The sequence below is a fragment of the Hippopotamus amphibius genome, chromosome 13 (assembly GCF_030028045.1).
Source record: "Hippopotamus amphibius kiboko isolate mHipAmp2 chromosome 13, mHipAmp2.hap2, whole genome shotgun sequence".
Taxonomy (NCBI): Eukaryota; Metazoa; Chordata; class Mammalia; order Artiodactyla; family Hippopotamidae; genus Hippopotamus; species Hippopotamus amphibius.
The window spans coordinates 35,387,688-35,411,936 of NC_080198.1; the positions used below are offsets into that span (position 1 = coordinate 35,387,688).

The 24,249-nt window shown below is 37.3% G+C and overlaps 1 protein-coding gene across 16 annotated transcripts in view; it reads left to right on the top strand.

Moving 5' to 3' along the window:
• PBRM1 (polybromo 1) overlaps window positions 1-24,249 on the top strand; it is a 119,035-nt gene that overhangs the window by 44,150 nt on the left and 50,636 nt on the right. For 11 of the 16 annotated variants that reach the window (XM_057704931.1, XM_057704928.1, XM_057704926.1 and 8 more), the window contains 6 exons: window positions 989-1,202; window positions 10,130-10,271; window positions 11,624-11,721; window positions 13,797-13,841; window positions 18,682-18,958; window positions 22,248-22,353. In XM_057704931.1, coding sequence (XP_057560914.1) covers window positions 989-1,202; window positions 10,130-10,271; window positions 11,624-11,721; window positions 13,797-13,841; window positions 18,682-18,958; window positions 22,248-22,353 — 882 coding nt within the window. Of the gene's footprint in view, window positions 1-988; window positions 1,203-10,129; window positions 10,272-11,623; window positions 11,722-12,792; window positions 12,909-13,796; window positions 13,842-18,681; window positions 18,959-22,247; window positions 22,354-24,249 lie in introns of those variants that run through there. The other 5 variants (XM_057704927.1, XM_057704936.1, XM_057704939.1 and 2 more) reach the window with 2 other exon arrangements.

Here is a 24,249-nt window from a genome sequence, read left to right on the forward strand (position 1 = left end):
ATCTGTGACTCTAAATCCAAATCCCTTCTAGACTGCTTGACAGACTAGCTGACCTTGGGCAAGTCATCAGCTTCTCGTGCCCAGTTTTCTCATTTGGAAAAGAAATGACAATACTTGTTCTGTGTGGTGATGTTAGGATTACCTGAGGGTGGTGCTTATCAAGCTCTTAATAAATAAGTACTTAATAAGTGATTATCATACTTAAGTGGACGCACAAAGTGATTTTGAATATCCTGATGCATCAAGAAAAAATTTAAATCTGGTCTTTATATAGTGTTTAAGAGTTCACAGAAATGAGCTGTACATTTTGTATTTCTATGAAAGTGATTACATGTTTTGTTTGTCTCGGTGTTTTTTTTTTTTGGCACACGGGCTTAGTTGCTCCGTGGCATGTGGGATCTTCCTGGAGCTGGGATTGAACCCGTGACCTCTGCATTGGCAGGCAGATTCCCAACCACTGCGCCACCTAGGAAGCCCGAGTCTCGGTGTTTTTATGATTAGCTTCTACCTAAAAATTTTCTCAGTAAAGGAAAACAATTCCTGAGGGATGCTATAGATCAGTGGGGCAAAGTCAAAGAGACTTAAAGCTAAATCAGATCTGTCAATATCAGCCCTGTCTACATTTATACTGTGCTGAGCTACATGCTGTCACTTTAGTTCTGAGATCTGGGAATGGCTACTTGCTCCTTTTCTTGTCCAAGCACACATAAATAAGGAGTCTCAGAAGATGGCAGAGAAATTATTTTGTAACCTTTAAAGACAGTGTAACTTTTACTATGTAACATTCTATTCTATTTCTACATAACATTTCTCTAAGTAAACATGCGATTTTACTAGGCATTACTACCAGCATCTTTATGAAGGCTAGAGACTATTCTTTTAAAACAAGTGTTCTCAAACACATATAGCATAGTCTGGAAAGTTGTTAAAAGAGCTTTTAAAAATGTTTGTTTCTTCCCCTTCATAAATATCTTTTATGTTTTTGTAGCTGCACGTTATGAAGAAGGAGAGTCAGAAGCAGAGAGCATTACTTCATTTATGGATGTTTCAAATCCTTTTTATCAGCTTTATGACACAGTTAGGAGCTGTCGGAATAACCAAGGGCAGCTAATAGCTGAACCTTTTTTCCATTTGCCTTCAAAGAAGAAATACCCTGATTATTATCAGCAAATTAAAATGCCCATATCACTACAACAGATCAGGTAAGATATCTTATACATTACTCACCATAAATCTATTTTCTTGTGATTGAGCCTGCACATGTATCTTCCTTTCTAAAATGGTAGGGCTAATAAACGTAAAAATGTTTTTCACATGTCTAGAGTGTGCTTAAATATCACTCCTATATAAAAGTGAGAAATAAATTTGATTAACTACAAATGATACCCTTTGTACTGCAGTAAAGAGGCAAATAAAAGGTGTCCCAGCTAGGCACTTGTGTGTCAGATTATGGATTATAAAAAGTCATCCAGCTCAGAATTTAACTGTTCATTTTTCTTAAAACTGTGCAAAAATTTCTCTTCCTATACCTCTTATTGATATTTTTTTTAAATTTATTTATTTATTTTATTTACTTATTGGCTGCGTTTGGTCTTTGTTGCTGCACATGGGCTTTCTCTAGTTCCTACGAGCGGGGGCTATTCTTCATTGTGGTGCGCAGGCTCCTCATTGCCGTGGCTTCTCTTGTTGTGGAGCACGGGCCCTAGGCGTGTGGGTTTCAATAGTTGTGGCACATGGGCTCAGTAGTTGTGGCTCATGGGCTCTAGAGCACAGGCTCAATAGTTGTGGCACATGGGGTTAGTTGCTCTGTGGCATGTGGGATCTTCCCAGAGCAGGGCTCAAACCCATGTCCCCTGCATTGGCAGGTGGATTCTTTACCACTGCGCCACCTAGGAAGTCCCTCTTATTGATATTTTGATCACAACAGTTTATCTGCATTTAAATTTTGTATCTGTAGTTAAACCTCCAGAATAAGCATAGTCAACTCTTAGAGAACTCATTAGCTGAAACAATACCTGAGAGATGGTTCATCTTGGTTCCCCTTTTCTGTTTCAAAAATGTTAAAATGATCATTGGGAATTCAGCCAGACAAAATACTTGAACCACCACAATATCATTAACAATAGTGGGAAATAAGTAATGTTATAAAATATGTTGTTTTGTGACTCTTAACAGTGTGTTAGGTTTTGTAGTGTACCCAGATACAGTCAAGAAGCAAGTAAAATATCTTAAATGGGCAAAGTCAGAGTGAGCTGGTGTTTAATGATGTTTTCATGGCAGATAACTAATCTTCCATACAGTAGTAATTAAAATCCTTGTACTTGCTGGATTCTAGGAATAAGGTTGCCTAACAATGTATGTTTTGTTGTTTTGCATTTGTAACTTCTGTTTTCCTCATTGGATCAGTAAAGTTTTATGGTGTTTTTATTTGATACAAACTTTGGAAGCTTTGTACACGAGTAGGTTATAGAAAATTAGTTTATTTGGCCTTCTTAAAAATAACCTGGAGGGACTTCCCTGATGGTCCAGTGATAAAAACTCCACACTTCTACTGCAGGGGGCATGAGTTTGATCCCTGGTCGGGGAACTAAAGATCCCACATGCTGCGTGGCATGGCCAAAAAAATAAAATAGAAAAATAATATGGAAATTAAGGCTGCCTTTCATTAAGAAAATGGACTAGAAATTTGTCTTTTGTACTCTTTGCTTGGAAAAGATGGTGACAGTCTTACAGATGTTGAAAGGTTCCTTTTTAATTGTTTGATTTTTTTCCCTTAGTTTCTTTTCTCCCTCAGTCTTTTAAAATTCAGTCTAATTAACTAGATTAGTTCAAATGAAGGCACACCCTCAACCAGCCCAGTCACTTGCCTGCAGCCTTCTTCCAAGTTAGAATTTTCTAACATAAGCCTTGCTTTGTTAAGTCAGTAATGTTGCACCTTTCCCCACTTTTAAAATTTACTGTTGACAGTTATCTGGCACACGGGAATATAAGGAATAGGCTGAGGTCTGGCTCACAGCACACTGGAGTTTTGAAGGGTCAACTTTTATTTTATTTTATTTTATTTTATTTTATTTTATTTTATTTTATTTTTTCCTTTTTTTTCCCTATTAAAAGTTTTCATTGAGATATGATTGACATACAATAAACTGCATATATTTAAAGGGTACAATTTGATATTTTTTCTTAGTCAGTTATTTTATACATATTCATGTATATATGGCAATCCCAATCTCCCAATTTATCTCACCCCAATCTCCGCCCCTCTCCCCGCCCTGCTTTCCACACTTGGTGTCCATATGTTTGCTCTCTACATCTGTGTGTCTATTTCTGCCTTACAAACCAGTTGATCTGTACTATCTTTCTAGATTCCACATATATGCATTAATATACGATATTTGCTTTTCTCTTTCTGACTGACTTCACTCTGTATGACAGTCTCTAGGTCCATCCATGTCTCTACAAATGACCCAATTTCGTTCCTTTTATGACTGAGTAATATCCCATTGTATATATGTACCTCATCTTCTTTATCCCTTCGTCTGTTGATGGACATTTAGGTTGCTTCCATGACCTGACTATTGTAAATAGTGCTGCAGTGAACATTGGGGTGCATGTGTCTTTTTGAATTATGGTGTTCTCTGTGTATATGCCCGGTAGTGGGATTGCTGGGTCATATGGCAATCCCATTTTTAGTTTTTCAAGGAACCTCCATACTGTTCTCCATAGTGGCTGTATCAATTTACATTCCCACCAACAGTGCAAGAACGTTCCCTTGTCTCCACACCCTCTCCAGCATTTATTGTTTGTAGATTTTCTGGTGATGCCCGTTCTAACCCGTGTGAGGTGATACCTCATTATAGTTTTGATTTGCATTTCTCTAATAATTAGTGATGTTGAGCAGCTTTTCATGTGCCTCTTGGCCATCTGTATGTCTTCTTTGGAGAAATGCCTATTTAGTTCTTCTGCCCATTTTTTGATTGTGTTGGTTACTGTTTTGTTTTGATTTGATATTGAGCTGCATGAACCTTTTATATATTTTGGAGATTAATCCTTTGTTTATTCATTTGCAAATATTTTCTCCCATTCTGAGGGTTGTCTTTTCATCTTGTTTATGGTTTCCTTTGCTGTGCAAAAGCTTTTAAGTTTCATTAGGTCCCACTTGTTTATTTTTGTTTTTATTTGCATTACTCCAGGAGGTGGGTCAAAAAAGATCTTACTGTGATTTATGTCAAAGTGTGTTCTTCCTGTGTTTCCCTCTAAGAGTTTATAGTGTCTGGCCTTACATTTGGGTCTTTAATCCATTTTGAGTTTATTTTTGTGTGTGGTGTTTAGGAAGTGTTCTAATTTCATTCTTTTACATGTAGCTGTCCTTTTTTCCCAGCACCACTTATTGAAGAGGCTGCCTTTTCTCCATTGTCTATCCTTGCATCCTTTGTCATAGGTTAGTTAACCACAGGTGCATTGGCTTATCTCTTGGCTTTCTTTCCTGTTCCATCTATATTTCTGTATTTGTGCCAGTACCATCTTGTCTTGATTACTGTAGCTTTGTAGTATAGTTTGAAGTCAGGGAGTCTGATTCCTCCAACTCCGGTTTTTTTGTTTGTTTGGTTTTGCTTTTTTTTCTCCTAAGATTGCTTTGCCTATTCGGGGTCTTTTGTGTTTCCATACAAATTTTAGGATTTTTTGTTCTAGTTCTGTAAAAACTGCCATTGGTAATTCGATAGGGATTGCATTGAATCTGTAGATTCCTTTGGGTAGTATAGGCATTTTCACAATATTGATTCTTCCAATCCAAGAACATGGTATGTCTCTCCATCTGTTTCTGTATCTTTGATTTCTTTCATCAGTGTCTTATAGTTTTCTGAGTACAAGTCTTTTATCTCCTTAGATAAGCTTATTCCTAGGTATTTTATTCTTTTTGTTGCAATGGTGAATGGGATTGTTTCCTTAATTTCTCCTTCTGATCTTTCGTCATTTGTGTATAGGAATGCAAGAGATTTCTATGTGTTAATTTTGTATCCTGCAACTTTACCAAATTCATTGATTAGCTCAAGTAGTTTTCTGGTGGCATCTTTAGGATTTTCTATGTATAGTATCATGTGATCTGCAAACAGTGACAGTTTTACTTCTTCTTTTCCAATTTGGATTCCTTTTACTTCTTTTTCTTCTCTGATTGCTGTGGCAAGGACTTCCAAAACTGTGTTGAATAGTAGTGACCAGCGTGGCCATCCTTGTCTTGTTCCTGATCTTAGAGGGAATGCTTTCAGATTTTCACCGTTGAGAGTGATGTTTGCTGTGGGTTTGTCATTTATGGCCTTTATTATGTTGAGAGGTAGGTTCCCTCTATGCCCACTTCCTGGAGAATTTTTATTGTAAATGGGTGTTGAATTTTGTCAGCTTTTTCTGCATCTATTGAGATTATCATACGATTTTTATTCTTCAGTTTGTTAATGTGGTGTATCACATTGATTGATTTGTGTATATTGAAGAATCCTTGCATCCCTGGGCTAAATCCCACTTGGTCATGGTGTATGATCCTTTTGATGTGTTGTTGGATTCTTTTGGCTAGTATTTTGTTGAGGATTTTTGCATCTATATTCATCAGTGATATTGGTTTGTTTTTTTTTTTTTTTTTGTAGTATCTTTGTCTGGTTTTGGTATCATGGTGGTGGTGGCCTTGTAGAATGAATTTGGAAGTGTTCCTTCCTCTGCAATTTTTTGGAGGAGTTTGACAAGAATGGGTGTTAGCTCTTCTCTAAAGGTTTGATGGAGTTCACCTATGAATCCATCTGATCCTGGACTTTTGTTTGTTGGAAGATTTTTAATCACAGTTTCAATTTCATTACTTGTGATTGATCTGTTCATATTTCTCTTTCTTCCTGATTCAGTTTTAGAACTAAGATTATATCTTTCTAAGAATTTGTCCATTTCTTTCGGGTTGTCCGTTTTATTGGCATGTAGTTGTTTGTAGTAATCTCTCATGATGCTTTTTATTTCTGTGGTGTCAGTTGTTACTTTTCCTGTTTCATTTTTAATTTTATTGTTTTGAGTCCTCTTCCTCTTTTTCTTGATGAATCTGGCTAAAGGTTTATCAGTTTTGTTTATCTTCTCAAAGAACCAGCTTTTAGTTTTATTGATCTTGGTAGTGTTTTCTTTGTTTCTGTTTCAATTATTTCTGGTCTGATCTTTATGATTTCTACTAACTTTGGCTTTTGTTTGTTCTTCTTTCTCTAGTTCTTTAGGTGTAAGGTTAGATTGTTTATTTGGGATTTTTGTTGTTTCTTGAGGTAGGATTGTATTGCTATAAACTTCCCTCTTTGAACTGCTTTTGCTGCATCCTGTAGGTTTTGGATCATTGTGTTTTTGTTGTCACTTGTCTCTAGGTATTTTTTTATTCTTTGATTTCTTCGGCTATCTCTTGGTTATTTAGTAGCGTGTTGTTTAGTCTCCACGTCTTTGTGTTTTTTTACTTTTTTTTCTGTAATTTATTTCTAATTTCATAGTGATGTGGTTGTGAAAGATGCTTGATACAGTTTCAGTTTTCTTAAATTTACTGAGGCTTGATTTGTGATGCAAGATGTGATCTATCCTGGAGAATGTTCCGTGTGCACTTAAGAAGAAAGTGTAATCTGCTGTGTTTGGATGGAATGTCCTATAAATACCAATTAATTCTATCTGGTCTATTGTGTCATTTAAAGCTTGTGTTTCCTTATTAATTTTCTGTCCGGATGATCTGTCCATTGGTGTAAGTGGGGTGTTAAAGTCCCCCAGTATTATTGTGTTATTGTCAGTTTCCTCTTTTATAGTTGTTGGCATTTGACTTATGTGTTGAGGTGCTTCTATATTGGATGCATATATATTTATAATTGTTATGCCATCTTCTTGGATTGATCCCTCGATCATTATGTAGTGTCCTTCCTTGTGTCTTGCAACGTTCTCTATTTCAAAGTCTGTTTTATCTAATATGAGTATCACTGCTCCAGCTTTCTTTTGATTTCCATTTGCATGGAATATCTTTTTCCATCCCCTCACTTTCCGTCTGTGTGTGTTCCTAGGTCTGAAATGGGTCTCTTGTAGACAGTTTGTATATGGGTCTTGTTTTTGTATCCATTTAGCCAGTCTGTATCTTTTGTTTCCGAGCATTTAATCCATTTACATTCAAGGTAATTATTGATAGGTATGTTCCTATTACCATTTTCTTAATTGTTTTGGGTTTGTTTTTGTAGGTCCTTTTCTAATCTTGTGTTTCCCACTTGGAGAAGTTCCTTTAGCATTTGTTGTAAGGCTGGTTTGGTGGTGCTGAATTCTCTTAGCTGTTGCTTGTCTGTAAAGCTTTTAATTTCTCCGTCAAATCTGAATGAGATCCTTGCTGAGTAGAGTATACTTGGTTGTAGGTTCTTCCTTTTCATCACTTTAAGTATATCATGCCACTCCCTTCTGGCTTGCAGAGTTTCTTCTGAGAGATCGGCTGTTAACCTTATGGGAGTTCCCTTGTATGTTATTTGTCATTTTTCCCTTGTTGCTTTCAATAATTTTTCTTTGTCTTTAATTTTTGTCAGTTTGATTGCTATGTGTCTTGGCATATTTCTCCTTGGATTTATCCTGCCTGGAACTCTCTGTGCTTCCTGGACTTGCGTGGTTATTTCCTTTCCCATGTTAGGGAAGTTTTCAACTATAATCTCCTCCAATATCTTCTCGGGTCCTTTCTCTCTCTCTTCTCCTTCAGGGACCCCTGTAATGCAAATGTTGGTGCGCTTAATGTTGTCCCAGAGGTCTCTTAGGCTGTCTTTATTTCTTTTCATTCTTTTTTCTTTATTCTGTTCCACGGCAGTGTTTTCCACCATTCTGCCTTCCAGCTCACTTATCCGTTCTTTTGCCTCAGTTATTCTGCTATTGATTCCTTCTAGTGTATTTTTCATTTCAGTTATTGTATTGTTTATCTCTGTTTGTTTGTTCTTTAATTCTTCTAGGTCTTTGTTAAACATTTCTTGCATCTTTTCAATCTTTGCAGCCAGTCTTTTTCCAAGGTCCTGCATCATCTTCACTATCATTATTCTGAATTCTTTTTCTGGAAGGTTGCCTGTCTCCACTTCATTTAGTTGTTTTCCTAGGGTTTTATCCTGTTCCTTCACCTGGTACAAAGTCCTCTGCCTTTTCATTTTGTCTGTCTTTCTGTGATTGTGGTTTTCGTTCCTCAGGCTGCAGGATTATAGTCCTTCTTGCTACTGCTGTCTGCCCTCTGGTGGATGAGGTTATCTGAGAGTCTTGTGCATGCTTCCTCTGAAGGATCAACTTTTAGGACATCCAGTCTGCCTCCTTTCCAAGGATACATGTTGAGCCAGTGGTGTCTGATAGGAGCTGGACCACCTTCCATTGTCCTATACATCAGAGCAACAGGGAAATCTAGAGCAGTGCTGTCCAATAGCACTTTCTGTGATGGTGAAATGTTATTTCATCTGTGCTGTCTCCTGTGGTAGCCGCTAGTCACATGTGACTGTTGAGAACTTGGAATGTGACACAATAAAACTAGACTTTAAGTTTTATTTCATTTTCATTTAAACAACCACATGTGACCACTATATTGCACAGCGTAGTTCTAGGAAGATTTGCTAGCAGAAGGAATATAGTTGAGTGTCATCAAAAGCAAAAAAAAGAAGAAGAAGAAGAAGAATGGGCAGCAACTACACAACGTGGCTCCGAATTCCACCTTCTGCTGTGCTGGGGCTTGTCATCCCCATCCTTTATTTCCCCTTCTGCGCTTTCCTCCTCACACCGTCTTTGATTAACATCAGTTTGATAAGTATCTGCAGATTTGTTATAGATTGTCATTTATAAGTTTGGGTTCTCTGTTCTTTGTAGGTGTTGAGAATACCCAAGCACATTATCCTTGGAGTTAGCAGGAATAAGTCTGAGGCTATAATTTAAATTCTGGGTGCTAGCTAACTGTGAGAGCTGAGTTTGTGCTTAGTTGTTGTTGTTTTGCTTCATCCCAGAGATGTTCTGTAACATTCATATCTCTTTAAGCACTACATGGAATCTATATGTGATTTTAGTAAATTTTAAGTAAAACTTTGCATGCGTAACGAATGATATTCTAAGAGAAAAGTCTAGAACCTCCACATTCATTCTGTGAAGCTGTACACGTAATGTGGTCCTTTACCTAATGTTATTTTTGTGATTTTGATGGATAGTAGGCAAGTGCTTTAATCAAGATTTAAAAGTCTGTTCTGTCTAAATCCGTATAAAGTTAGGGCAAACCGTGACTCTTTTTTACAAAGTGTATAGGGATTTTTTGAGAGTTGGTGTTCGTAATAGCCTTAGTGTGATACAGCTCTCAGAATTCTTAGGACTTAGAGTAAGTAAAAACTTAAATATTAAGCCATTGTAATTAATTACAAATGTTTGTATTGGAGGAGGAATAGTGAAGGGACTTTGACATATCTTCCTCTCATTTACCATCTTAAGACTGCTCTTCAGGGAATTCCCTGGCTGTCCAGTGGTTAGCACTTGGGGTTTTCCTTGCTGGGACCAGGTTCAATCCCTGGTTAGGGAAGTAAGATCCCACAAGCTGCACCAACACAGCCAAAAAAAAAACAGGACTGCTCTTCATTGCACATACGCAACTCCCCTGGAGGTTAAACGTATATTATTCTAAATGCTCCTTCATGGAGTTGCCAGTACTTTCTCTTTTCTTTAACCTTCATCAAGCGAGATGGCCTCTTATTTTCTGAAATGTGTAGATCACCATGATTCTTCATTGAGGTAGCTTAAAACCTCCCTGATTTTATCTCTTCCTAGGTTTTGCATGGTAGCCACTAACAGGATTTTTCACTTAGGATTTTTGCTAATATATTTACCTTGTATTCAACTACCATACTAGGTTCTCTTCTTACTTCTTATAGTGTTGTATTCTTTTGGATTTTCAGTTAAATTGTCATATTGCCTAAATATAATGGTGTTTTTGCCACTTCACTTTGTATTTTGAAATTGTCACTTCCTGGCCGCTAATCAGTATCACTGGTAAAGATACCTTGTGGTGCTTGTCAGAATTTTTGTACTGGACTTTCAGGAAGCATGTTTCATAATTTTCATAATGGAAGATTCTTAGACGTGTGTTTGTCTTTTACAGAACAAAGCTAAAGAACCAAGAATATGAAACTTTAGATCATTTGGAGTGTGACCTGAATTTAATGTTTGAAAATGCCAAACGCTATAATGTTCCCAACTCAGCCATCTACAAGCGAGTTCTAAAACTGCAGCAAGTCATGCAGGTATAATTTCTTGATTTTGCTAAGTTGTTGTATGTATAATTGAAATAATTTTACGCATTTTGATTATGTTCTTTAAAGCTACGTGATTTCCCAGAGTCACAGATGTAGAGTCACAGATGTAGAGAACACCAAGTGAGGAAAGCCGGGGTGGGGCTGGGGTGGGATGAATTGGGAGATTGGAATTGCCATATTTACATTACTAATAAGAAAAAAAAGATCAAATTGTACACTTTAAATGTATGCAGTTTATTGTATGTCAGTTGTTTCTCAATAAAAGTTCTTAAAGAAAAAGAAAGTTACGTGATTTCCCTCCAGCAATATCATGTCGTTCATTTCAGCCACAAGTACTGCTGAATATTTTTTTAAGAGTTTTCAGGACCATGTAGAGTAGAAATAATAGTTTAGACTGGGTTAGCTGTGTGAGTGGAAGAAGACAGGGATTTGTCCTTGGGGAGTAATTTTAGGGATGTCAGGAAGTTTCCTTGCAATCACAGATGATATTCTGTCATTTAGATTTTATTTCTTTGGTTCTAGACTCTGTCTCTGGTAAGGTAGGGTTGGTCCTAGGAAGAAGGGACATCTTAAGGCTGGTACAGTGTCCATGAGTTTATTGAGTCCTTTCTGAGAGCACACCTTGGAAGGCATCTGAGGCCATGAGTCATCTAGGTGTTTTGAGGAAAAAAGGGCATGGATATGAAATACAAGTTGTGTCTACTTGTCAGTTTTTGATAGAATCTTTCTGAAAAGAGCATCTCAGAGCAAGGAAGCAACAAAAACTATTTTAGATCACTTGCAGAATCTCCATTTTTGTATGGTCAACACTGTGATCAGTGCTAGGGATTTCAGAATTTCCTTTTCAGTACTCTGTATATATTCCTTAAGTCTGCTGTGGTTGGTCTTTAGCTCTGTTTGGCAGAAGGTCTTTAAAAATGCATGTGTTGAAAAGTAGATCTTATTTCACCTCTCACATTAAACTTTCTTCTTAGTCACACTGTTGCTTAAGTCAAGGGTGCTAACGGCTGTCTTTGAGTTGGCTTTACTTAAATATGGCCACTGGGGCAGGATGCACCTACAGTTTGCCTCCGTGCTTTTAATGAGTCTTAAATACAACTGAGCTAAAGTTGATCCCTCAACTCTCTGGATCCCTTTTTTTTTTAAACCTACCTTTCTGTCATGTAAGCTTTTGTTAAATTGGGTTATTGAAAACATTTAGTGACTCCATTTGATTTTGTGTATCCTACATGTGTTTGTATCTTCCTGCCTGAATCTGATGTGTCTAGCTCTTTAATATTCATATGTTCTAGAAGTGTCCAGCAGAGTGAGGTTGACTCTCAGGGTCTGCTCTGTTTTAGGCAAAGAAGAAGGAGCTTGCCAGGAGAGACGACATTGAGGATGGAGACAGCATGATTTCTTCAGCAACCTCTGATACTGGTAGTGCCAAAAGAAAAAGGTATATACTCTTCTTACAGCTGGAAACATGTCAGTTTCTACTTTTGTTTTAGATTTAAGTGCAGAAAAATGTTTCTTTAAGGTGTCAAGTATGAATTATCTTATAAGCTTTAAATGTTTTATAACATTTAAAGATTCATTTGTAAATTGTATGATTAGTGCTTTTTTTGTACCATATTGGTTTTAGATAACATAGATAAAAATAACAACTACTTATGTAGCTTGGCAAAGCATGTTATTCTTTTCGCTGTCCAGGTTATTTTTGTTTTAATGTGGCATTTTAAGAATGCCCCTTAAATCTAATTTAGGTAATTTCTACATGGTGTATTACCAAAAAATTGGTACTGCCACTATAGTGAAGTGAGTCCCCTTTTTTCCCCTTGTTAATCTGATCTTTATTTGCCATTTTAAGGATGTCAGATTGTAAAATACCAAATCATAACTTCTTGTAGTTTATAAAAGGTTAAGCTAGATATTTGGTTTTCTTTTCTTTCTAACCTTTCTCTCAATTTTCCTAACCCTTCCTTTTTCTCATGGGTTTTATGGAAGGGGACCTTACTGTGAGATTCTAAAGCTGGACTTCTATAAAGAATCATGCAAGACCATCTCTTTTGTCTGCGCCTCCCACGTGTAGTTTCTCTGGCTTGATCTTTGTGGAGCACCATATTCTTCCTCAGCCTTAACTGTCTCACCATCTTTGTAACAGCAGGGAGGACACCTTAAACAGGGAATAAGCTCATCACTGATAGCAGGGCTTGACATTGAAAACTGAATGAAGAAGTCATTAGTAACTATTAATACAGTTCTGTTCATGTATTAGTAGATCCACTGAGACCAGAGGATTTTAGAAAGTGGTTTAGAAAAGAGAAGCTGTCTTGTCTTTCCCTATAAATAGCATGTGGGAAATTTTTTTAGCTTTGAAAATATCTTTGCTGTGCTATGCCAAGGTAACTAAATTGATTGGTGTGCCCTGAGATGTGAGTCTCCTCCATTACTGGCATATGAATTTCATCCTTCCAAGTTCTTAATTCCTTGTTATACCAGGGACAACGGAGGAAAAATGTGAAACCAGATCAGAGACATCAAATCAAGAACATCTTTGAGTGTAATTATATAACTACTACAGCATCACCTGTGTTTTCCAGATCAGTCACCAATCAAAGATAAAAACTTCTCAGGCAAAAGAAGGTAATGGAGGCAAAAGTGATGGTACAGTTGGTGCCAACACTGAATGAAAAGAGAGATCTTAAAATAGTTGAGTGTGAAGAAAACAGTTCCAAGGAAGCATTAGCGCAGGTCAGATCCGTAAAAAATCTCTGTGGCTTGTACTTTGTGGGACAACCCAAGTAGATTAAATGAAAGTTATTACTCTCAAATCTCCAATAAAAAGAAAACTAAGCATTATGTTCTTGAAATAATAAAATCCCACTTTCGACAAAAAGTTTTTCTGTGCACAGGTTTCCTAGGAAGTGTTTTGTTTAATGAAGTGAAAAATAGAAGAGAAAAACATATATAAATCATAGCTAAAGCAAGAAAATAATGTACCTGGGTTTGAAATACAGGCATGAGCACACATTAAGAGGTTGAGAGAAGCAGGTCCTATACTTTGGACTGTGACAAAGGAAATAATGAGCCTTTTAGAAGATAGTTATATTAAGAGGTTTTGATAATATGAAGTAGACTTCTCCAGAATTCAGGCAAACATGACAGCCCTAGTAGGTTAAGTTAAGCTTATCCAGAGAAGTCAGGGCCAGGTTTTCCAAGTACCACTTGACTTGACTCCTAAGTATTATGTATGATTCTGTCTCTGCCTTATTTTTTTCATATCAAAGATTGTGAGAAAAATTACTGCAGGTGTGTTCTCTTCATTCTGGGAATGCATTCTTCTCCCCAACCCCTCTAGCCAAAAATCCACCTGCTGTCTTCCATGTTGAAATGTTTCAAGTATTCTTAAATCCTTTTATCCTTTGGATTGCATAATCCTCTTTTTTCTCAACCATATTTGGTTTATACATGACCTCCAGTGTTGCTTGTTTTGTTTCTTTTCACATGTAATGTTTGTTTCTGCTTTCCCAGGAACACTCTTGACAGTGAGATGTTGGGTCTCAGGAGGCTATCCAGGTGTGCAGTCCTTTTTTATGCATAAACATTTTTTTTTAAAGTGTAACTTCTGTGGCATGGTCAGTACTGATTAGGTGAAAAGTGCAGCCTTAAGCATGTGAAATAATAGTTTTTATTTGGATGCTAGTTTATTTTATGAATAGAGAAAGCAGTAAGTATAGTTTAGAAGTATAGCTAGTAAAATAAATCGAGAATTAGCCTAGATATATTCAGGAGTCTTAATTTGTTGCCAGCTTTGCCAGGGGCAGTAAGCCCCCACACCAGTCATTATGGCTGTGCGTCTGCAGCAGAAGTAGAGAGGCTGAGAATATGGTGGCGTTGCCAGTGTCCAGGGGCTGGCGGGTGCTGATTGTCTTTTACAGATTGGGGGATGGTGGAGGGATCATAATCAGTGTTGACAATCCAAGTGATGTCAGTCTGTGTTGGCATCTATGCATTGGGTTAGTGCTTCTTGAGCATGAATACATTTCTCCAGTCTCTGATCTGTCCATGTTTTATTTCTTTAAAAGCACCCATTCTTTTGCATGTTACTTATGATTTTAAAAACAGCCCGTAAGTTGCCATGTTATAGTTCTAGTAATCATTGTGTGGTGCTTTTATTTTCACCTTTGCCATCTGGCATTCATGGAGTGGCATTTGTTTGCGGAACACCAGACTGTGCTCTTATAGGTCATAAAGTCATCACCTCTACCTTCCAGGAGTTTATTGGCCAGGAAAAGAGGCAGGTTGAAAACAAATGAAATTATGTGGAAGCACTGTAGTAAAATAATTGTGTAAGGTTCACAGTTGTATAGTTCTATGGAAATGTTGTGTGATTGCCCAAATAGCATTAGGAAATGTGATTTCCCTATCACGCTTTTCCTTGAAAGTTAGATGTTCTAAAGTTATCTACATGTTGCTACCATATGTAGTCCACTCTACAAAATTACTGTGTTATTATCTTCTTCCTAATATTTTCCTAAAGTTTTCTTAGATGGTAAATTTAAGAAAAAGACCATGGATTGTATTTCTTTTATATCATTCGTTCTAGATGGCACTGGTTCTGGGTAGTAGTAGAAGAAATAAAAATGTGGGGCATCGTGGAGTAGTGTTATAACCCCGAGCTCTAGAGCCTGACTGCCCAAGTTCAAATCCCAGTTGTTTTTATCAGCTCTTTGATCTGAGCCTCATGTCAATATCCTCATCTGAAAAAGGAGTTGATGACAATACCTACATATGATTGCTGTGAGGATCTGATTGCTTAATATGTTTAAAGCCCATGGAACTGGGCCTGGATGCAGTGAGTACTTACTAAATGTAGTTCTTATTATTTTCTGGAAGTCTTTCCCGTTGACATCAAGACATAGTAGCTTTCATTTTGTTTTTAGTCAGATGTTACTAGTCTGGGAAACTCATTAAAAAGATGAATAAACGGATTTTATTCCTTGAAGGCTTGAAGATGAACTATAGAAAGGCTTGTAAAAGAAAGAACCTTTGGGTTTACTTAGCGTCATAGCAGGTGCTACTGAAGGTCTAGGGCCAGGAGGTTAAATGCTGGGAGACCTTGAAGCCTGTGAGCAAGGTTGACTTTGATTAGAGAGGCCCTTGGTAAGAACTAACTTCTTATCATCCACTTGGATGATAAAAGCAGCCTGGTGATTATCAGCTGATGCAAGTTTCAATTCTGATTACTCACTTTATAGCCTTAGGTATTCACTTGAGTCACTAAGCCTCTGTTTTTACATCTGCAAAGTTGGGATAATAATTGTACCTGGTTCTCAGAGTTTAAGGATTAAATGATAGTGCTTAGCATAGTCCCTGGCATGTGGTAGAACTGTTCGCTGTAACTATTAATAGGAATTTTGTGTGTATATCCAAGTACAAATCCATAATAAATAATAGCTTCACAGGAAGAATAATGATGAGGACATTTGAGGAAGTGATCAGCCACAAACTATGAAAGTTAGGACTAACACCATGGCGTGAAAAATTAAAAGGAAAGATCAGATCTAGAAGGGCTATGGAGGTCCTCTAGGACTTGGTGATAAACTAGGAGAGACAAAAAGTGATGTTGATTCCGGTGTTTTAGGCTGAGTTTCGGGGTCAGGAGGATGGTACTGTGGTGGTCGTGGAAAATCAGGAATTCAGAGCGAAGCCTCTACTAGCTCATAATCTTTGTGCAAATTAGAAAAAGCACCCGTTTCTCAAGACACTTGACTCTCTTTTATTGGAAAATTGTTGTAATATATTGATTTTGTTAGCATTGGACCATTTATAGCCCATCTCTTGTAAACTTCTAAAACTGTATGTTTATTATAAGTGTGTGTGATCTGAATTGATGTCCCTGTGCATATGGCACCCGTAAGTGCATAATGATGAACAACCTTGGTTTTGAACCCCCTTAAGGTGTATTTTACCTAAGTATGTTCACAGGTGCTGATTAAAAAAGAATGAGTGTGCCAGTTACAAGGTCTGGGATTTAATTTTATGCACCTTTTCCAAAATAGGGAAGAGTGAACAAACTATAATTAATAATCTGAGGGAGGAAGAGAGGTAGGATGAATAGAGGGGTTCTAAGAAGAATCTAAAAATCAAAGGGACATTGAAAACAGTAACCAGAAAGTATCAAATAGGGAAATATGGTAGCTGTCTTTGTATAATGTAGAGTTTATCTCATTTCAAAAAGTATTTGAAGTTACTTTCAAAAGTGTGGATATAATAAGGTTCAGCATCATACTGGAAATGGGTAAAGCAAATATACCAGCCACCCAAGCTAATACAGTTGTAAAAGAATATGAAGTTTAGCTCTCAGTTTTTCTGGCAGTCAGGTTAAAAGTAATGGGCCAGTGGTTCTCAATCTCAAAGGCAGTATAAGGCTGGAAAAATGTAAATAAAATAACAAAACTAGATTAGTTCAGAGAAGATCATAGGACCTTAATAACAAAAGTTTTGCTTGCCTTTGAGGATGGAAACCAGTTACACATCACTCTTGTAAAGTGAATGATACAGATGGAGAAAGGATACTATTAGTGTTAGAAGTCCTAAAGCAGTAAATTTCAGTTACTAGAGCAGTCATCAAATTCTGTGATATCAAATTCAGGTTCTGAAATTTTTCTTTAGAGGCTTCTTGAAGGCTAAAGTCATCTGTGTTCTAATCTCTGCCCAGATGTGGAGCCCTCTGATGTTGGAGCTTTGTCCCACATTCCCTTTCCATTATTCACTTGCTGAGGTCCTGGACTGAGAGAACTCTTCCTCTCACATCATCACCTGAGGATGCCTCTTTGGAGAAATAGTTTGCACTAGAGGAGACTTCTCCTAGATTGCCATCATCTAACAATCACTTACATAGACACAAAAATACTGAGAGGAGGATATGGCAGGAATGATCCCAGGGCCACCGAGGGAAGTGAGCAGGCCTGAGTGAAGACACAGGTGACAAGGATGTTCACAGCCCTAGGAAATGGGAGTCCTTTTGATCTCCTGATTGGATCACTTTTAGGTTGCGTTGAGCTCCATGATGTTAGGAAGATATGCATTTTTGAGACATTTTAAAATCTTCACATAGGGTATATATTTATTTTCTTTACGTGAGTTATGTTTCTTTTTTAAAATATATATATATTTTAAACCTCGTAGAGAAAATATCTAGCTTTTGGCTTCTTTATGACCCAGCGGTAGATTGAGTGGCCAGAGGACTGGACTAGGAGACCGATTTGGCCACGTAGTTTGCTTCAGGAATGAACTTCCTTCCATTTATAAAATAGGAAATGGATAGAAAATATTTACCTCTAAGTGCTACACTGTAGGATCTTAGTAAGTGTTTGCTGAATAGAAATTGTCACATGTCATTTATTTTTATTACCTACCTCAGAGACTGCTGGTTTGAGTCTGGCTAGAATTTCTTTATCTGGGTCCCGAGGCCGTATAGATAGTGGGCCAGAAATTGTATTGGAAGGTCATCTCTTCTAATAAAATTCATTGGACAACTCACTCTGGGCAAGTCATTTAGGCTCTCTGAGCTAATTTCCTCAATAATTGGGAAGCTAGTCCATATGTTCTCTTGGGCCTTTTTGTAACTCAGGTTCCAATCTGTAGTCCCTTATACTTTGTTCTGTAGCACTCACGTCTGTTTCCTAGTGTCACATCTCACTGGGGGAATTTGGAGAACAAAGATTCATATTCAAGGATGAAAATTTACTCAAGAGCTTAGCTGAATCACAGACCATTTATTCTTTAAGCTAGGTTGGAATTGCGGAATAATGCTGGAGGAGGGAGGGAGCAGGGAGTGACCCTGCCAGGATAAATGCATGAGAGGCTTGTACCCACTATAGAGATACTAGTTTGGCTTACAGCCTCCCTTTGTGTTCTGGTTACCAGGATATGCAGGTGTTCAGGAATGGTTGTCTTAGGAGATGGAACACTTCTCTTTGTGTGTGTTTGTTTGTTTGTTTGTTTAAGGGAGAACTGTTAGTAACAGTAGGTAATCAGCAGTTTTATTCCACTTTTGCTGTTTTTTAAAAAAAATATATTTCAGTTGGTAATAGAATTTCACTTTCTTTGGCATTAGACAAGAACTTTTTTCAAGCATTGCATTTCATAAATATTCTAAACAGGTTTGTCTGGTGTTCTTGGGTGCTCCTGCCAGAGTCACTGTTTTAACTATTTTGGAAAATTTCCTAATGTTTGCTTATAGCTTCCAGCATGTTTACTGTGTTTGTGCCATACATAGTCAATACATTATAATCATTATGGAGCACCTGCCCACAAGATTAATTTGTTGTGTTTCATGTTCATCCTTGTATAAAGAAAACTGAACCTGTTCTCATTTTTCCCCTTTTCTCCCTCCACCCCCCCCCAACAGTAAAAAGAACATTAGAAAGCAGCGAATGAAAATCTTATTCAATGTTGTTCTTGAAGCTCGTGAGCCAGGTTCAGGCAGAAGACTTTGTGATCTGTTTATGGTTAAACCATCCAAAAAGGACTATCCTGATTACTATAAAATCATCTTGGAGCCAATGGACTTGAAAATAATTGAGCATAACATTCGTAATGACAAATATGCAGGGGAAGAGGGAATGATAGAAGACATGAAGCTGATGTTCCGGAATGCCAGGCACTACAACGAGGAGGGCTCCCAGGTAAGGCTGTGTGGGAATCCCTGGAGTGAGGTACATTTTCTTTTGGTCTTGAGAGACCAGGTCTAGAGGCCTAACTTAAGCTTACTTTTCTCGGTGACTAGCTTGATATTTTGTCTTTTCTTAATTATTTAAAATGGGAGGCAGGACATTGTAAAGGTTAAAAGTTTATACTTTGTACAGTTATCCATCAGTATTGGGGGGATTGGTTCCAGGACCCCTGCAGTTACCAAAATCCACAGATGCTCAAGTGGGTCTGTGGATTCAGAGCGTCAACTGTAATCTGACATCCTAGATTTGAATCCTGCTCTGTCAGTCCCTGTGTAAGTAATTTGTCTTTTCTGAGCCTCATCCTCATCTGTAAAATGGGGATAATAATAGTACTTGAGAATGGATAAAGAAGATGTGGCACATATATACAATGGAATATTACTCAGCCATAAAAAAGAATGAAATTGAACTATATGTAATGAGGTGGATAGACCTAGAGACTGTCATACAGAGTGAAGTAAGCCAGAAAGAGAAAAACAAATACCATATGCTAACACATATATATGGAATCTGAAGAAATGGTACTGATGAACCCAGTGACAGGGCAAGAGTGGAGATGCAGAAGTAGAGAATGGACTTGAGGACATGGGGCTGGGGTGGAGGGCAAAGGGGAAGCTGGGACAAAGTGAGAGAGTAGCATAGACATATTTACACTACCAACTGTAAAATAGGTAGCTAGTGGGAAGTTGCTGTATAACAAAAGGAGATCAACTTGATGATGGGTGATGCCTTAGAGGGCCAGGACAGGGAGTGGGGGAGGGAGTCACGGGAGGGAGGGGATATGGGGATATATGTATAAATACAGCTGATTCACTTTGGTGTACCTCAAAAACTTGTACAAGAGTGTAAAGCAAATATATTCCAATAAAGAGCTTATCAAAAAAAATAATAGTACTTGAGTCAGGGTTGTTGTATGATTTTTTTTTAATAGGAATTTTTTTTTTAATTATTTATTTTATTTTATTTTTGTCTGCATTGGGTCTTCATTGCTGTGTGCCGGCTTTCTTTAGTTGTGGATATCGTGGGCTACTCTTTGTTGTGGTGTGAGGGCTTCTCATTGCAGTGGCTTCTCTGGTTGTGGAGCATGGGCTCTAGGCTTGTGGGCTTCAGTAGTTGTGGCATGTGGGATCAGTAGTTGTGGTGCACGGGCTTAGTTGCTCCGTGGCATGTGGAATCTTCCCAGACCAGGGCTCAAACCCGTGTCCCCTGCATTGGCAGGCGGATTCTTAACCACTGTACCACCAGGGAAGCCCCTGTTGTAGGATTTTAATGAGATAATGTTTACAGAGTGTGTGCCACAGTGCCTGGTATTCAGACACTCAAATGAAAGCCAAGGACGTTAAAATCTTTTATCATCATTATTACCGCTATCCTCAATAGCCGTACTTCTCTAAGGATAGTCTCTAAAATTGTATGATTATATAAATATCAGGATATTTCCAATAATGCACCTTTGAATAATCGATTTTGTTACGAAGCATCTTGATTTTTAGTTATCAGTAAAGCTGATACATTCTTCCTTTCATATTATTTTTTCTATTTCATATCCTTTATCTGCTATATTTTTTTAGTTGAGGTATAAGTGACATATGTTTCAAGTGTACAACATAGTGGTTTGATATTTGTATATATCGCAAAATGATCACTGCAGTAAATCTAGTTAACATCCATCACCATATGTAGTTACAATTTTTTTTTTTGTGGTGAGAACTTTTAAGATCTACTCTCTTAGCAACTGTCAAATACGCAATACAGTATTATTAACTTTAGTCACCATACATTACATCCTCATGACTTACTTAGTTTGTAACTGGAAGTTTGTACCTTTTAACCCCCTTCACTCATTTTGCCTGCCCCCCACCCCCAGCTCTGGCAGCTACCAATCTGTTCTGTGTATCTATGAGCTTGGGGTTTTTTTGGTGGGAGGGTGGGGTGGGGAGTGTTTTTAGATTCCATATAAGTGAGATCATACAGTATTTGTCTTTCTTTGCCTTAACTTATTTCACTTAGCATAATGCCCTCAAGATTCATCCATGTTGTCGCAAATGGCAGGATTTCATTCTTTTTATGGCTGAATAATATTCCTGTGTGTGTGTAACATTTTCTTTATCCCTTCATAGGTTGTTTCTGTATCTTAACTATTGTAAATAATGCTACAGTGAACGTGGATTGGGGGTACATAGATCTTTTCTGAGTTTCCTTTATCTACTATAAGCCTTCCAGAAATAAAAGTACATTTTCAAATCATTTATTTGCTTTCCTATGCTATTACTTTGAATATAAAATAAAGTAGGCACTGAGGGTGCTTGTGATCAAAGAAATGGTTCTCTCTGCCATAGAGGTTCACACTGTCCTCAGTGTCATTGGCTAATGTGCCACTTGTCTGCCACTTGTAGAGAAAAAAGCCACTCTTAAGAGATGTTGCCAAAGAAGAGAGGTCAGTTATTCCCTCAGCCTCTCTGCTCTGGTGACAGTCAGAGAGGAGAGCCTTTGTTGGGGGGAGTGGGAGGAGGCAGCTGTGGGGGTGAAGCCATTGGGTGAGTAACCTTGTCCTTGGCTATATGTTTCCACCCTTGGCTCAGTCTTCATAGAAAGAGAACCTAAGCGGGGATTGTTGCTTTTCACAGATCAGATTCTAGGCTGTGAACACACACTGGTATTCAATCTCTTTTAATAATATTTGGGATGTTTCTCTCCAACTATCAGATACTTTTTTTTTTTTTTTTTTTTTTTTTTTTTTTATGGCGCACGGGCTTAGTTTCTCCGTGGCATGTGGAATCTTCCCAGAGCAGGGCTCGAACCCATGTCTCCTGCCTTGGCAGGCAGATTCTTTACCATTGCGCCACCTAGGAAGTCCTATCAGATACTTTTAATATTTAATTTCCATTCAGCTAAGTCTGCTACCTTGAGGGTCTAGTAGAAGAGAGATTTATGAGGAAATAACACATGTAAATATGTTTCAGAACTTCTGCAAAAACTTGCAATGATTCTACTACATTAGTTCTCAAACTTTAGCCTGCATGGGTACACATTAGAATCACCTGGAAAACTTTAAACAAAACCAATTGAAGCCAAGGCCCACCCCACAGAGATGTGATTTTATTGCTCTGTAGTGGTCTGAGGCTTTATTTCTTTAGTTCTCAACTATCCTGTGTTTTTAAAACTTCTTTATGGATGTATAATATACTTCAATAGAAAGCTTCTTAGAAAATAATTTTAATTATATCGTGATTAAATATAGGTGTACAATGATGCGCACATCCTGGAGAAATTACTCAAGGATAAAAGGAAAGAGCTGGGCCCACTGCCTGATGACGATGACATGGCTTCTCCCAAACTCAAGCTGAGTAAGGCAGCCTCACACTTCATAGTTGAGTTCAGTCTGTCAAGGATAGATTGCTGATTTACTGAAATAAGATTTAATTAATTGGTGACTATAACTGAACCTGCACTCCAGCATGGCGTTTCTTACTTCCTCTCAAGCACTCTCTTCTGTATTTTAAGTAAATATAAAAGCATGTGAGGAACAGAATATAATGTCAAAGATTTTGTTTGCTTTTTTGAATGTGGTGGACATTTTGTAAATGTTAAATAGTAAGAATTGATATTTTTTTCTGCATGCGATGCCTGGAAGAGTATAGTGGCAGATTTTCTTTCTTTTCTTCCTTTTTTTTCTATATATGTTTGTTTGCTGATTACTAGAATTAAAACTGAGTCCCAGTAGTTCTTCCTAGACAGAATTTGAGAGGTTAGAGATGTCTAGCCACCGTAATGTAAGTTAACTCGGCTGTCTTTTGAGTGTAGTCTGTGGCTGGTTGTTTTGTTCAAAACTGTGAGAGAAGAGAGACAGCAAAAACAATTAATACCATTGGGCTAAAGAAGAGGTTTCTGCCTTATTTGAAGTATTTAAATAAAATAAATACCAAGCAAATAATGGTGGTGGTGTCAAATATTTATCTTTTCATGGAATTGTAAGAGCATGCAAAAGGTTTTGCAGAAATGAAAACCTTCTAATTTTTAGGGACATAATGCCTTTTAGAACTAGAATTAATTAAATGAGTTAGGAAACTAGTGACAGATACTTTAACGGTAACTATCTAAATATATATAAATACATATATATTTTTTAAAGTTCAGGGAAAGGAAATTTTAACATGCAATGTTAATTTTCATTTCTCAGTTTTATATTATGAAAAATTCAAGACAGATACAAATATAAAGAATAGTACACAAAATCCCTGTCTGTCTATACCTGTTACTCAGCATTTATCAAGATTGTGCCATACTTATTTCCTATATTCTCTTTTTTCCTTCTTTTTTCTTTGTTCTGAATTATTTTAAGCCAGATCAAAACATGTCATTTTACTTCTACATAGCTATTATGCATCTCTAAAATATGCAGCTATTTTCTTAAATAACTATGAAGTCATTGTCACACCTAACATAATTAGAAGTTTCTTGGTTTCATCTAATACCTGACAAATTTTCAAATTTTACTGATTATCCCACAAATGTATTTTTACAGTTCGTGTCTTCAAATTAGGATCTAATTAAGTTCTGTATACTACATTTGATGGTTTTATCCTTAAACTCATAGTTTAGAGCAGCCCCCCTTCGTTTTTTTTTTATCCCATGCAATTGACTCTAGAAACCTGGTCACTTTCTTGTACAGTCCAAAGTTGTAGATTAGTCAGTTCACTTTCTTGTGATGTCAGTTAACTTTTTCCTTTATTTCCCTTATTTCTCATAAATGGAAGTTAACTTTAAAGGCTTGATTAGATTCAGTTTTTCAACTTGGTAAATAAGGTCCACACTTTGCATTTGATTGATAGTTCTTTTAATCTATAAATTCCCCTCCATCTCTCTTTTTTCCCCATGCAGTTTGTTGAAGAAATTGGGTTTGTACTATAGTTTCCCACAGTCTAGGTTTTTTTGTTTTTGTTTTTAATTTTTTTTTTCTTTTTAATTTGGTTGCATCAGGTCTTAGTTGTCGCAGATGGGCTCCTTAGTTGCGGCTCACTGGCTCCTTAGTTGCAGCACACAGGTTCCTTAGTTGTGGTGTGCAGACTCTTAGTTGTGGCATGTATGTTGGATCTAGTTCCCTGACCAGGGATCGAACCTAGGCCCCCTGCATTGAGAGTGCTGGGCCACCAGAGAAGTCCCCCACAGTCTAGGTTTTGCTAATTGTATCCCTTTGCTATAGTTTCACATGTTCTTTTGTCCTTTGTAGTTCCTATAAATTG